We start from the raw sequence: 16,218 nt of genomic DNA on the forward strand, positions 1-16,218 counted from the left end.
ATCAGTGCTTGAAGAAATTCTTGGCGATGTTGGATATGTTCACGACTTGATTGTGGTGACAGTTTCACAGGTGTATAATATGCCAAAACTTAGACTTCACATCTTGAATATATGCAGTTTATTGTATGCCAATTATACTTAAATAAAGATGATAAAAGAGCAAAAAAAAAAAAAGGTTATTGGAAGACACGGCTGCAATTGAGAATTAACCTAGTCCTAAGAACAGGGGAAACGAGTCTGGGGAAGGAAGTGCGGAGGGGACGAGGCTCAGCTTTTCTTCATTAGCAGAACGAGCATGTTCAAAGTTGCCACGCTGTATGTATTTCTACGTGGACTCATGGTTCTACTTTCATGCCACTTTCTCTAATACCTTTCATCACATTCCTAAAAACCGTCATGTAAACTTATTATCTCTTATAAATCATGGAAGAAATGCCGCTCTTGCTCACAGAAAAGCCTGCCCTTTGCTCTTGCCTCCCCTGGGTACTATACAACAGGGGCTGCCAATTTTTTCTGTAAAGGATCAGATGGCCAATATCATATGATTGTAGGCCATCTGCTCTCTGTTGCAACTAATAATCAATTCTGCTTTTGTGGAATACAAGTAACCATAGACACTACGTGCATGAATGAGCATGGCTGTATTCTAATAAAACTTTGTTTATAGACAATGAAATCTGAATCCATATCATTTTCAGGTGTCACAACATATTCTTCTTTTGACTCTTTCAACCATTTTTTATGATTAATAACCACTCTTAGCTCATAGCTTGGACAAAACAGGCAGTGGGCAGGATTTGGCTTGTGGGGTGTACCTTGCTGATCAGTGTTCTAGGGGATGCTTATTAAACTTATAAGGAAGAAGCTGGAGTAAAGTGAGAAGGACAGTGAATATGATCAAAATAAAAAATTTGTAATAGGCTGAAAAGCAAATATTGGCATGAGATTGAACAGGGATAACCTAGTCTTTTTTTTAATTTTAATGTTTTTTTTATTATATTATGTTAGTTACCATACAGTACATCCCTGGTTTCTGATGTAAAGTTCGATGATTCATTAGTTGCGGATAACCTAGTCTTAATCCTATTCAATTGGACATTATTTTCTTCTGGAACAGTACTAGAAATTATAGATCATATAAATAAAAACCCATAGCCTAAGAGCAACATGGATTGCACGTCGAGATAGTAGGCAAAAGACTGGAATCAGAGCACTATATCGTGAAAAGTGCAGAGCAGAGTATAGGCTCAGAAGCCGGGTTCAAATCTCAACTTCATCAGCTACTGGCCAAGCAACTTTTGATAAGTTCCTGACCCTCTTTGTGCCATAATTCCCTCATAAAATGAGATATCTACTTGCTAGTTTTGTTGAGAGGATTAAATGAGTTAGTACTTATAAGGTGCTTAGAAACTAAGTGCTCTAATAGTCAAAAAATATTAGCTATATCTCGGACATTATTAAATTAAACATCTATACCCCAATCATACACGCGGAGAAAGGAGGCTGACAGGTACTTCAGCCAAAGTCATTGGATATAGGATTTTAGTGAGAAATGTTATGTTTTCAAAATAAATTTATTTTGAGATAATTGTTGATTCACATACAGTTGTAAGAAATAATACAGAGACGTCCTGTATAGTCTTCATCCAGTTCCCCTCAATGGTAGTAACATCTTGCATCATTATAGTATAATGCACCAGGGAACTGACATTGGTACAATCCACAGACTTTATTTAGATTTCACCAGTTTTGCATACACTCAATTGTGTGTGTGTGTGTGTGTGTGTGTGTGTGTGTGTGTTTATTTCTTTGCCTTTTCTCCATCAAGAGCATCCAGATAGAAAAGCTGGTCATCGATTCACTAATTTAAATGATACTTGAAGAGAAGAGCTGCATGAATCCATGTAAGTCACACACTTGGATATCACTACCAAGGTATTCACATTAAGAACAGCCCTCTACGGGAAACTCAGCATATCCAGATTTAATTGGCCTCTTCTTTCCATTTCCCTCTACCACCCCTCACTCCCAAGGATTCACTCTGAAGTGAAGAACTAAGACACAGGAGTAGGGAGATTAGAAAATAAAGCTTCTTTTTCTTCATGCTGCTCACCAAATTATTGAGAAGCAAAGGCTTACTTCTTTCAGTAGAGATTTCGAAAATATGTTTCATCATCATCCCAAGGGGCCTTTGAGCCTGGACTCCTTATCACTTCAAGCTGGACAAGGTGATTTGATCAACAAGGGCAGAGAAGGCCTTGCACACCAGCTCAGCTCCACGGTACAGGTCCATGTTTACTGAAGGCTGCGGGCCTGGAATCAACAAACAGGAGAGCCTTTCAGAGAAAGTGCCTGTAGGTTTTCAAGCTGATCTTTCTAAAGCTCTGGCACAGAGAAGATACAGAAACCATTTCTCCCCAGTTCCTGATGACAATGCCCTTTTTCTACCAGCTGGTGAATAAGATGGCTATTATTTGCCATGACCGATTACTAATACAACTTGGTTGTGAGTTCTTTTTTTTTTTTTTTTAAAGATTTTATTTATTTATTCGACAGAGATAGAGACAGCCAGTGAGAGAGGGAACACAAGCAGGGGGAGCGGGAGAGGAAGAAGCAGGCTCATAGCAGAGGAGCCCGATGTGGGGCTCGATCCTATAACGCCGGGATCACGCCCTGAGCCGAAGGCAGACGCCTAACCGCTGTGCCACCCAGGCGCCCCTGGTTGTGAGTTCTTAAAGGGCATGTTCCATGACTCTGAACACAAATCTGAGTAGCCAGAAAGCCCACTCCAGAGCAGTGGTATTCAAACTCTGATGTATATCAGAATCCCCTGGAGAGAGTAAATACAGATTGCTGGCTCCTACCCTAAGAACTCTGATTCAGTATACATGGTGATTAACTTTATGCGTCAACCTGCTTGGCTACTAGTGCCCAGAGGTTTGGTCAAACATTATTCTGGGTGTGCTGTGGGGTGTTTCTGGATGAGATTAATATTTGAATCTACAGACTGACTACAGCAGATTGCCCTCTCTAATGTGGTTGGGCCTCACGCAATCAGTGGAAGGCCTGAATTAAGCAGAAAAGCTGAGTAAGAGAACTCTTTCTGCCTGACCGCCTTGCCACTGCCCCATCAGTCTTCCTCTGCCTTCAGCGTCCAGTCGAAATATCAGCTCTTCCAGAGTCCTTCGCCTGCCAGCTTTTGCACCGGCCCTACACCCATTGGTTCTGCTAGGTTTCCAATTTACTGACAGATCTTGACACTTGTCAGCCTCCATAATCACATGAGCCAATTCCTTAAAATAAGTCTCTTTCTATTTCTCTATATCTCTATCCTATTGGTTCTGTTCCCCTGGAGATCCCTAACTAATATAGTTTATCAGGGAGGAGGACCAAGAAGTAGCATTTCTAATACAGTCCCAGGTGATTCTGATGCCCTTGGTCTAGGGACCATGCTTTGAGAACCTCCACTGTGTAGCTACTGATGAATGGTTGGAGTGGTCCCCTACAATCTCCTATAATAGGGATTGAGTTGTAGAAAGATCTACAGTGTGGCAGTTATCAACCAAAAGTTTGATATGCATAATTTTTAACCTAAGAATTACATTTCTAGGAATTGATCCTACAAATATATTCACATATGATTACAAAGATATAGGTCATAAAGATACTCACCAAATCATTCTTACGGTCATAAAAAGTTGGAAGCAATTTTATTATAGACCGATAAATAAGCTAGGCTACATTTATACCCTGTGATAAAAAATGAAATTGTTCAATGTCTAAGGTATATTATCAAGTGAAAAAAAAGCAAAAGAACAATCTAAGTTATGTTGAGAAAAGAAAGACATACAAATATACAGAGAAAAAGGTTGGAGGGAAAACTCAAACTGTTAACAGTCATTATCTTTGAGAAACTGGTGGCAAGGAGTGAAGGACACAATGAATGAATCCATTTTTTTAAAATCCTGTCCACTCAGGCATCTCGATACTGTGATGAACATGTAGTATAACATTATTTGTGTAATTAACTAAAATATAAAGTCTCAGGGAATGAAAACTTAATAGTTTTGAATGGGAATGAAATGGGAATTGACAGGGAATGAAAGACTTAATAGTTACATAATTTAGTTTTATGATTTGTATAATGGCTTCCTCTGTGCTATTTTCTGTTGAATGTAAGAGGAGAGGATTCATGGCTTTTTGAACCTATCTATTCTCTAACACTGTTCTAGAACTATAAGAACCTCAAATAAACAATATTTTATTGCCTGAATAAAAACCCTTGTCTGGAGGCAAACTTATTTTAGGATATTCTGCTTCTCAGTCCACAGTGATAAAAACTTAAAATACAGCAATAAAGAAATAGAAAAGCAATAATCCATTTCATTCATGGAAAGTTTTCTTATTATTTGGCTGTTTTCTTTTTAAGCCTCAGTCCCTTGGAATGTTAAAAAAGCCAAAGATATACATCCACCTAGCGCCTAGGATGATGCTTGGCATACGCCTGGGATTCCGTACATGTTGGGACTGAATTAATGTACGGCACAGGTGGTAGCCTAATGAGACGTTAGAAATACCTGTGAAATCGACAGTCCAAAGGAAATACAAATGGGAACATAATTCACTTCAATGTAATTAAAAACCTATCAGGTGTCTAAATGAATCAGGCTATCAGAATGATAGATATAGAGATTAAAAAGTCTTAGGTTATCTGGTCCTAGGATTACTCCGCTGGGAAACAGAAATGCTGAGCCCGTGTCTTCCTTACAACAACAACTAATTAAGCAAACCCATATGTACTGTATATCTACTCTGTACTAAGACTTCTCCCGTGAGCTCCAGATTGTACACGTTGATGGGCACTCTGATATTCCCATTTCGATGTCTTTCAAGAAACTCACACTTAATGTGATCCAGACAGAACTCCTGATGTGCTGTCCCCCATGTCAGCTCCCCCATTACAATAAGTGTATTCCATCCCCCCAGGCCAAGCCACCACCACTTCCTGCCTAGATTACAACAGGCTTTTACGGGGTCTCTGTGCTCTCCCCTTGCCCTTCTCCAAACCATTCTCCACACAATGCCAGAGTATCTCTTTTTTTTTTTAATGCTAGAGTATCTTAAAAACTTAATGTACCCCTTTCAAAATGAATGCCCAGCATCCAGCACATAGTAAACCCTGGAGGAATATTTGTTGAATGAATAAATGAGTGAATGAATGATGAATCCATTAGAAATTTTTTTCTGCCTTCGTGGAGCTTAGCTGCTGGAAGTCTGTATCTTCTCCCATTGAGAACAATTGCTTCTACTTTTTCTTACATATGTACATTCATACACACATATATATGTTTGAGAGAGAGTGAGAGAGACAGAGGAAGATTCAACACGATTTCAGTATCCCGCCCCCCCCCCCAGGACCTCCAGGCAATATTTGAGAAGACTACCTTCTTAAATAAATGAGCTAAAGAAAAGGCGTTGCACTTCTCTCCCTGAGCTTGCACTGCTTTTCATTTCCTTAGAATTTGCTATAAAGTTCAAGCTTCATTTCCTGATTATTTATAATAATACTTTGATGATGGGTTCATGTGAAGAAGAAAGGAACAGGACTAACCCTCCCACATCCACTCCCTGGGCTTCCCTTCTCATCCTGAAAACGTACAGTGATAAACAGATGACAAAGAGGGATGGGAGAGGAGCTGGGGAAAGGGTTTCAGAGAGGACACGGGAAATTTCACTCACAAATGGAATGAAAATAATTTAATGAAAAAATAAAACTAGAGTATTATGTCTTCTTTTTGTCACCACAGAAGCAGATTGTGTTAGACACTTTCAAATTGAATTCCTTTACTGAAAGTGTAAGCAGATTGTTTGCTACTGATTTTCAACCCAACATTTGGAATTCCAAGAGGTTTGGGGCAACTCTTCTACATACTTTCTATGAAACTCTCGCAGTCTCCTGAAATCCTGTTATCCTGTCTTGATACTGAATGACGCTATTCAGTAAATGTCTACAACTACCTCCAAACTGACCATCAGGCTTGCTGTTTTAGTCTTATTAAGTTTTAAGTAATGTAAAGTGCATCTTAATTTCCTAAATGTGTTGATTCCTTAGCAAAACTCCAGTCTAAAGGGACAGTCAGTTCTGATTGACTTATTTTGCTCTGCATAATTATCGTATGGTTTCACGCATATGTGGAATATAAGAAACAGTGCAGAGGATCATAGGGGAAGGGAGGGAAAGCTGAATGGGAAGAAATCAGAGAAGAAGCCAGACCCCAAGCAAAGACAAGACTCCCTCTTTTCCTTTCTGAGTCTCCTGGACACTCTGTCACTCTCTCTATATATATCTTCGGTAAACTCTGCTTTTGCCTCCTGCTGGCTCGCATTTGATTTCCATCCTGGATGAAGCTGGTCAAGCCTGTCCGAATCACAAGGACGATCACAACACTGGCTGGATGTGTTGACACTGTCTGAGTAAATCTTAGCATGTTACGAACAAGGGAATTTCTAATTTTCCGAATAATTCTCAAGTTAAAAAAAAAAACTGGAGTAGTAAAATGACCAAAATGACAAAAATGGAGCTGTTATCTGATGCATCCATGACAGAGAAATAAAACAAGGGTAACCAATACCCTGATTTAGTTTGTTTGCCCTTCCACCTCTTTATTTGTAGTTATCACACTTCTGGCTCTGATTAGGTTTGGTGTAATTCTGGTAAGCATGCATAGATTATGCATAAGTTGTACAGTGTACTTTTAAAATCCAAAATGCCAGTGGCTAAGTAGAATTTGCGAACAGGATCATATTCAAAACCAGACTGAACAGAGACATAAATTACTTAGAAATATTTGAATTAGGAGTGACAGTGTTTAATAAATGCAAATAGCCATGGAGATCAACATAGATCCTACGCTTAAAAGCATTAAGGAGGGGGCGCCTGGGTGGCTGAGTTGATTAAGCGTCTGCCTTCAGCTCGGTCATGATCCCAGGGTCCTGGGACAGAGCCTGGAATCGGGCTCCCCGCCCCCCGCCCCACATCATGCTCTCTCTCTGTCACTCGCTCGCTCGCTTTCTCTCTCAAATAGGTAAATAAAATCTTTTTTTAAAAAACATTAAGGAAACAAGGCTGATATAAGAGAAATAAGATTGTAAGTTAAAATCTTATAAATTAACATTTGCTGAATCATCACAAAGTATACACTACTGTAACAACAGAAAGGAAAATGTGCGCCTTCTTGCTAACATCATAAGCACTTTTGTATGATAATACATACTTTCAGCAGAAACATCTCAATAGTTTAATTCAAATTTTAAGTGGAAGATGAGGTAATATTTTGAGACCTTTTTTTTGCATTTTCTACAAGATTGGACAATGCTAATTGCATCGTTATACATTATTGCATCATCTAAGTGTAGAAATAAGCTTTACCCTTTCATGATTTTCCTTTTAATAATATAATCATATGTGTATATATGGATATACAGATATTTTTTATAAATAGACTTTGATAAAATAACTTAAAATATGCATGAATCTTTTAGTTTCAGGTTATCAAGCTACATGAGTGTTAGGACAATGTCTTCCCAATGTGTGTAGTCAACCTAGCTTATTAGCAATCTGGAACGTGCAACACAGCCTACTCGATTTGTGAGGTCTGTGAGGAATCAGCAGCGTTTATAAGCTCAGCTGGAGCAACAACATGAAGATGTTAAAGACTAAAAGACTTGTAGAAAAGAAGTCAAATTTTTATGTAAAACTTTCCTAAGAAGTTCAAGTAGATGTTGACTTCACTTTGAGTACTCATCACGACCCCAGAGAAGTTAAGATGGAAACACAGTGGGTGGAATCTTGTGTCGGCCTCAGAATCAGGCACAAGGAGTTCCCATCCTGTCTTTGTCTCGGGCAGTCTGAGCATGCTTCTGGTTTCTTTGTGACCTTGTCTTCTCTAATACAAGGAGTGTGCCCCCAACGCTTCACGTAGAGATTTTTAGAATCACCAAATGATTACTTCATTGACTCAGCTCTGTCAGCTTCAATATATAACTGACATTATGATGTCCTGATTTTACAGCTCTCCAATGGGATGGATTGTGTCTCCCTCCCTAAATTCATAGGTGGAAGTCCTCACCCCCCTACCTCAGAATGTGAATATATCTGGAGTAGATTCTTTAAAGAGTTAATTAAATTATAATGAAGTTATATGGGTGGGCCCTAGCCCAGTATGAGTAGTGTCTTTATAAAAAGACCAAATTTGGATAGGGGCACCTACAGAGGGACCTTGATCTCAGACTTCCAGCCTCCAGGACTATGAGAAAATTAATCTGTGATGTTTATGCTGTCCAGGCTATGGTAGATACTTTGTTATGGCAGCTCTAGCAAACTCATCCACCAATTCAGAAATATTTTGAGAAGGTGTCTTCCAATTCAGAAACACGTGAGAATGTTATCCTTTGTTTTATCACAAATCTCTAGATGATTCCTGGAACATAAAAGATCTGAGGCTTTCAAAAAAGACACAGATACAGGTATATAGATATATTAAGGTAACAAAACACTATAATTAAGACAGTGTTAGTCCAAAACAGAAGAAATAACTGTAGTTTAAAAATATTTTTAAAAGAGCCTTCAGAATTTAGCAATGAGCCATAGCTTATGAAGAAGATGGTGATGATAATGATGGTACTACTTACATTATTGAAACGTAATCAATGATCCTCTAGAAAAGAGTGTAATTATTACCCTCATTTTTAAGTGGTAACATCAAGCTGCCCAGTGGTATTTGTTGTAGTACTATTGATAATTATAACTGCAATAACAAAATGATCTAGTATTTGTTATTTATTTATATTTTATAATTTAATATTTTATAATGTAAATGCTATATAATTTAAATTTCACATACAAACTTGGCTTTTTTTCTAGAAAAGTCTTTTAGTCTTTGACATCTTCATCTCATTTTTATTTTTTGTTTTTGTTTCTCCAGTTCAGCTTATGAAAGCTGCTGATTCCTAAAATATTTGTAGTTATTTCCTATTATTGAATGCTTGGATTGTGTCAGGTAAAATCTCTTATGGTCTATCACCATCAATGCTCACGAAAACCCTGTGAATTGGGCAATACTAGAGATCAAGTTCACAGATGCTACCGATGTCCAAAAGGTTCACAACTCTGACTGTCACTAGATGAGTTGTAGCTGTTGGGATAATGTTATAAAATCAAGTATTTAGGGGCAGCTGGGTGGCTCAGTCAGTTAAGCATCTGACTCTTGATTTCAGCTCAGGTCATGATCTCAGGGTCGTGGGCTCAAGCCCTGTGTAGGGCTCCACACTCACCAGGGAGTCTGCTTGAGGATTCTCTCTCCCTCTCCCTCTGCCCCCCTTCCCCCCACCCTTAAAAAAATTAAGTGTTTAAAAGGCAGCCTGAATCCCTGGCCATCACTATCTCCATTGATTGCGAAAATCTTACCTGACGGCATTTCCAGAGTGAAGACATCTGCAAGTTTTGACAACAGTTCTTGCAGTTCCCTTTCCTCTTGCTCATCCTTTCCCTCCTGGATGTTAAGTGTCTCTTTCCCTTCTGCCGGTGCCAGAGCAGGACGGTTCGCTTCAGCGGGAACAATCTGGGAGGTGTCCTGCTGCGGTCCTTCCTGGGAACCAGGTGGGGAGCTAAAGATTTCCTTTGAGATCTTTTGTGCTTGGCTTTGTGCCCGGGTGCTTTGTGTTGACATCAGCTGCAAAACGGCCTCTGGTGATTCTGAATTTGGTAGAGGATGCTCTGCATTCGCTTGACTTTGGTGACCTCTCTCAACGGTGGTTGGGTCAGCAAGAGGTTCCCATTCTGAACAATCCTCAGTGGCACTTGTGACCTGGGAAGAATCTCCTTCCCTGCCAAACCTTTCACCCTTTCCATGGACACCCTTGGAAATCATACTGTGACAGGAAGAAGCTGAAGGATGGGGTGGCTGTAACATTGCCTGGATAAAGAACACTTTGTGAAGAAATCAACATTTATCTTACCTTTTTCATAAATGCATTAAGTTTTAATCTTCTATTAAGAAATTTTAATGCAGGATTTTTCTCCTTTCTAAATCCATTATTATTGATTTTACTTTATGCTGTTAGTTCAATGTCCTTCTAAAACTATCTACAAAAGCTACAACAGCTCAGATTCTAAAATATCACAGGAAGTAATCATGAGGAATTTGGGAAAATTCTAGGTCCTAAATGTTCAGGTTCTAAAAATATCAAAAGGAACTTTCTTTCTTTCTTTCTTTCTTTCTTTCTTTCTTTCTTTCTTTCTTTCTTTCTTTCTTCTTCTTTTTTTAATAAAGATTTATTTATTTGACAGAGAGAGACAGTGAGAGAGGGAACACAAGCAGGGGGAGTGGGAGAGGGAGAAGCAGGCTTCCCACCGAGCAGGAAGCCTGATGCAGGACTCGATTCCAGGACCCTGGCATCATGATCTGAGCCGAAAGCAGACGCTTAACGACTGAGCCACCCAGGCACCCCTCATAAGGAATTTCTGAGAACATCAGCATATATTGAATTGGTAGCTAAAATGCATTATGATAAAACATGTTCATAATGATCCACCTAGGTAGGTATGTTGGGGGGGGCTTCATAATAGGCCATAGGTATAAAATCTAGGGTGTATGCTCCCTACAAACCACAATTCCAAGTGTGGTCCACAGACTCCCAGAAATCCCTAAGACCCTTTTAGAGGCCTGTGAGGTCAAAATTATTTTCACAATGATACTTAGATGGTCACTGTGTTGACATTTGCCCGGATGGTGAAAAGTCAAAAGTAGGTAAGGCTCAATTTGTTGGTGCCTTAGTACAAAGCAAGGCAGCACCAAACAGCATTGGTGGTCACGGTGCTCTTCACATCGTGCTCTCCCAGCTAAAACTCCACCAACCAAATAACAACAACGAGGTCCACTTCAGAATACCCCTTTTTCTTTTGAAGACTTTTTTTACTTATTTGAGAGAGAGAGAGAGAGAGAAAGCAAGAGACAGCACAAGCAAAAGGGGAGGGCAGAGGGAGAGGGAGAAGCAGACTCCCCACTGAGCAGGGAGCCCAACACAGGGCTTCATCCCAGGACCCTGGGATCATGACCTGAGCCGAAGGCAGACACCTAACTGGCTGAGCCACCCAGGCGCCCCAAGAATATCCTTGAAGGTCTAACAAAAACTCTTACTTTTCTGAATCATAACTTGTCTTTTTAATATTGTATATGATGAAATGGGAAGTATGTAAAATACCTTTAATATTATTGAAACACAAAAGTTGCCTTCTATGTGAAAGAATGACTTGCGGACTGTTATTCAGACTTGGCTATTTGGCAAATATTTTCTCAAAAATGGGTGAAGTGAGATTGGCACAGTAAGGACACAATCGACAGTATGTATTGCCAATTTTAACAGTTGAGTTTTTAAGCAAAAATCAGAATTTCAGAAAACTTGCATCCACCACCATGTGCATAACAGCTTTCTAATTCCTAAAGACTTTCCTGATGAGGTTAACGGTGATATTAATGAATGTAATTTTTTTTTTAGGCGGGGGGGGGGGGCGGTGGATATTGTATAATGAGCATTAGGAAGTTTGGCATAGCTCAGTGAACTTCCAAATTACCAGTGTATCATGCTGCAAAAGCATGGGTAGAAGATTCATTCAAAGAGCACAACAGAACACTGTATTTTAATGAAACAGAGTGTGAGGAGGTATGGTTCCAGATATAATGCTGCAACTATCCTTCAAGAAACAAGCACTTATTATGTGTTGTGTACGACCGAAGAAAAAGATCTTCGATGATTTGAAAAGACTATTAAACTCTTATTCTTTTTCAACTGCAAATCTCTGTGAGGCCAGATTTCTTCATGTACTTCAATGAAAACATCTTGCAACAGATTGAATGAAATAGCTATGAAAAATCTGTCTTTTATTAAGCCAGACATTAAAGAAATTTGTAAAAAAAAATATAAAACAGTGTCACTCTTCTAAGGTTTTCTTTTTAAATATGTAGTTACTGTTTAAAATTGTTACATATATAATGGGTTTATTTCATATTTAAATTAATACACTTTTTTTTTAAGATTTTATTTATTTATTCGACAGAGATAAAGACAGCCAGCGGGAGAGGGAACACAAGCAGGGGGAGTGGGAGAGGAAGAAGCAGGCTCATAGTGGAAGAGCCTGATGTGGGGCTCAATCCCATAACGCCGGGATCACGCCCTGAGCTGAAGGCAGACGCTTAACCGCTGTGACACCCAGGCGCCCCTAAATTAATACACTTTTAAGCCACTTCTCACTTTTAATTTTTATCGTGGTAAAGAGCAATAGTTACAACCCACAAAAGCTCCTTGAGATCCTCAAAATTTTTTAAGAGTGTAAAAAAGGATGCAGATATCAAGAGGCTAAGCATCAAAGCTGGAAAGGACCGCTTTACTCTAGATCCGTAGTTTCTAATGGCACAAATATGGTGCCGCCAATTCTTCAAGTGGCACTGCCTTCAAGAAGGGGAAGGATATAGTGCGGAGGATGAAAGTGGGAGGAGGTGAGGGTCTGGACAGAAGAGGGAAAGAGAAGGGCTGGTCAAAGTGAGGTGAGAAGCTTCAGGCTGAAGTCCTCCCACTGCCAGAGAATTTGAGGTCTGATTTCCGGGTGGTCCGGATGGCCAGGGTCTCCCACACTTCATACCTGGAGATTCTGCCCCATCTGCTGTAGCTGGGTCCGCAGGCTATCCTGGCTCGCTGTAAGTCTGTGAATCTTGGTTTCAAATCTGCAACTTTTTTCTTCCTGCGAGGCATAGATGGCTTGCAACTTGTCTTTGTATTGGTTGAACTGTTTTTTAAGGAACCTGCAAAGAGGACACGTTTGAGTGAGTCGGAAGGGCAAGAGGCCAACACACTAACTAGCTCCCTAGCGAAATGTGCTGTGAGTCCTCTCTGTGGGCAAAGATGCTGGAGGCTTCTGTGCCTCCGCTATTATTTCACATTGATCAGTTCGACCGTTCGCCATGCACCGCTGGCCTTTCACTGGCATTAGAAGTGTTTTGGAGAACTCATGATGCCTGTTATGGAGTCCTCTTGACAGCATACCTGAACTGGCTACTTAAATTTGAATCCTGACTTGATTTGTTATCCCTTTGTCTGGAATCACTCTGTTTAGAACGACAACATACATGTCATGGCTAAACACCTAATACCTGACCAGGACAGGGAAGGGACAACGAGGCAGGCAATTCATGAACTGTGGGTCTGTTTTGGCTTCTCTTCCTAAGTCTAGTGGTTTATTGGTTTAAGAATGAGCCAAGCAGTCAGGGCAATTCTTTAAAAACATTTAAATAAACAAACACACACAAACCAAATAATAATAATAAATAAAATAAAATAAAACATAATCCAGATCATGTCACTCCTCTGCTCAAAACTCTCCAATGGTCCCCCTCCTTGTTTAGAATAAGCCAAAGTCCTTCAGAGGCAGACAAGGCCCAACAGTGGGCCAACACCCCCTTTCCTCTCTCACCTGCCCTCTGCCTCCTCTTGCTCACTCACTGCCTTGCAGCCACACAGAGCTCTTGGCTACGCTGGACACACCAGGCATGTCCTCCCCTGGGAGTCTGCTCTTTGGCCTCTCTGCCTGGAACCCTCCTTCCCCAGGTTCTCCCTCCTTACCTCTCACATCCTTCAAGTCATCACTCACCATCGTATTTGCAATGAGACCACCCCTGATTGTCCTACTTGAAACTGCAAACCAGGACCCCCAACCTCACCTCCAACACCTCCCATTTCCTTCCCTACTTTTTTTTTTTAAGATTTTATTTATTTATTTGACAGAGATAGAGACAGCCAGCGAGAGAGGGAACACAAGCAGGGGGAGTGGGACAGGAAGAAAAAGGCTCATAGCGGAGGAGCCTGATGTGGGGCTTGATCCCAGAACGCCGGGATCACGCCCTGAGCCGAAGGCAGATGCTTGACCGCTGTGCCACCCAGGCGCCCCAGTTCCCTACTTTTTTTTGTCTCCATGGCTAATTGCTACAGAGCTTGATACGATCTGAGATTTTGGACTTGGTCTCCAGTTTTCAAACCTCTAGACAGTCACATTATATGACATGTGACATATATTAACTACTCTATTACTTAATAATTACTTATTGCCTCTTTATTCTGGCAACTTTTTTCTTCTTTGTTGCCATATATCCGCCAGCCCAGGCCTAAACCAGTCCCTGTTGTGGAGTATATTAATTAATTAATTAATTAAAATTGGCTGAGTAAAGTACAATCTTATCTTTAATCAGTGTGGTTGGCATATTTGTGGAATTTGTAGAAATTATGTCACTGATGGGAAATGCAACAAGACTTCTCAATGTTAGAATCTTTGAAATTCCTAATTACCAAGTACCAATTTCCAGGATCTTGAAGAGGTCTTGGAATTTGTTTGGGGTTCCACCCAAAGTGGGCATCTCTGAAGGGAGAGCCCTCAAACTATTCAGGTGAAATGGGAGTCTGACTCTAAAATCTTTGATCATAATTGGAGTTTCAAATGTATCTTTATGATGGATTTTTCACAGGGGAGTCAGCCTAGGGATTTGATAGCAGACAACAAAGATACATTCTTAGTAGTCATCTCTGGACAGATTTTTAAGGCAGTGTTGTGCTTATAATGACCACCAGTGATAACAGTTTCTCTCTTTTTCCCATGCTGTTCCCCACCATCCCCCAATCTTGATATAATTAGCCAGATGATTTATGTTATCCTTAACAACTTGAACAGAGCCAACGTCCCCTATTACCTTCCTATTGGGCTTACTAATACTCTGTTTAAGGAATTTCTTCTAAATTAAAAAAAAAAAAGCATGATGATAACATTGTAGAATTTTTTTCCCATAAAAGCAGAGGGGAAATGCTTTTGGTTTGTCTCTGTTGTCCGTGTTTGTGCATTCACACGTCGGTCCTACCTTCTTTCCTTGCGGAGTGCGTTAATGGACTCATGAGTTCTCCACAGTTCATTCCTGATGCTGGCCACACTCTAAAGCAAGAAGTACAGAAAATAAATCTTTGGCTTTTGATTTGAATTTAAGCCACATTCCTAAAAATTCACCATAGGAACATGATAATTATCTGTATAAATTCTATTTATAATACATATTAATTACATATACTCAAAAAGTGAATGGTGTTAGGTTTTGGTTCAGATACAATGATGCCGATGTTCATATGCCCACAATGCAGATTCATGATCTCATTTTTACATGATGCTTTTCTTTACAGGATTTCAACATTAACAAGATTTTTAGGTTTCAAAAATCCATGGCAATAGTCCTTTGCTTAAGTTAGGTTCCTGCCCAGAAAACCTCCTTCCCCAAAGGCTTCTACAAAAGACAGCTGAATCACTTTCTTCTCCTTGGCTCAAAAAATCTTTCCCTTCAGGGGCGCCTGGGTGGCTCAGTCGGTTAATGATCTGCCTTTGGCTCAGGTCCTGACCCCAGGGTCCTGGGATTGAGCCCCACATCAGGCTCCCTGATCAGCGGGGAGTCTGCTTCTCCCTCTCTCTCTGCCCCTCCCGCAGCTTATGATCTCTCTCTCTCAAATAAATAAATAAAATCTTAAAAAAAGAAGAAAGAACTCCTTCCCTTCTATCCGCCACCTTCTACTTAAACTTTCTCATCTTTCCACTGTTTTCCGCATGGATGTGTACCTGGAGTTGCCGCTTCTCTTTGAAGTCACCAAGGCTCTGAGAATTAATAGTGATCAGCTCAGCTCTCACTGAGGATTTTCTCCCCAAACCTTGCCTCTCCTCACATCACATTCTGCTCCCTGAATGGCACCCAAGTGCTAGTCCTGACCTGACCCAGCCTGGCCCAGCTCCTGGGGCACCGTGTACCGGCCCTTGGCTCCTACCGTTCTGGATGGGAGATTGGATTTCATTACTCTATGTAATAAGCAGCCGTGCCTACACTCTGTGGCCTCATCTCCTTCCTGCGAACGAGGTGAAGAGGGGCTGGCCACCTTGGGAACATTGGTCTAGGGGAACGGCCTGAAAAAGGAAGATCGAAGGGCAGGAAGAAGGAGCTGACCTATAGACGTAAAGTCACACTCTGGTTGGTGTGCACTCTGTGTCCCCTCTGAGGGACCTGGGCCCATCTGCTACTTCACTCAAATGCTCAAACAGCTTCCAATGCCTCTCATTGTTTTGAATCAGTGAACTTTATATTATTA

General features: G+C 40.4%; 1 protein-coding gene across 2 annotated transcripts in view; it reads right to left on the bottom strand.

The window, feature by feature from the left end:
- Nucleotides 1–2,209: 2,209 nt before the first annotated feature.
- Nucleotides 2,210–16,218, bottom strand: part of DYTN (dystrotelin) — a 51,221-nt gene continuing 37,212 nt past the window's right edge. Inside the window, exons 10-12 of one of the 2 annotated variants that reach the window (XM_045806144.2) lie at nucleotides 12,698–12,857; nucleotides 9,467–9,974; nucleotides 2,210–2,313 (exon numbers count right to left, since the gene is read on the bottom strand). In XM_045806144.2, the coding sequence (XP_045662100.2) occupies nucleotides 2,210–2,313; nucleotides 9,467–9,974; nucleotides 12,698–12,857 (772 nt within the window). Of the gene's footprint in view, nucleotides 2,314–9,466; nucleotides 9,975–12,121; nucleotides 12,858–14,957; nucleotides 15,029–15,697; nucleotides 15,792–16,218 lie in introns of those variants that run through there. The other variant, XR_015726357.1, reaches the window with a different exon arrangement.

Source organism: Ursus americanus, chromosome 1 (genome assembly GCF_024610735.1).
Source record: "Ursus americanus isolate L20-20 chromosome 1, mUrsAme1.1.p, whole genome shotgun sequence".
Taxonomy (NCBI): Eukaryota; Metazoa; Chordata; class Mammalia; order Carnivora; family Ursidae; genus Ursus; species Ursus americanus.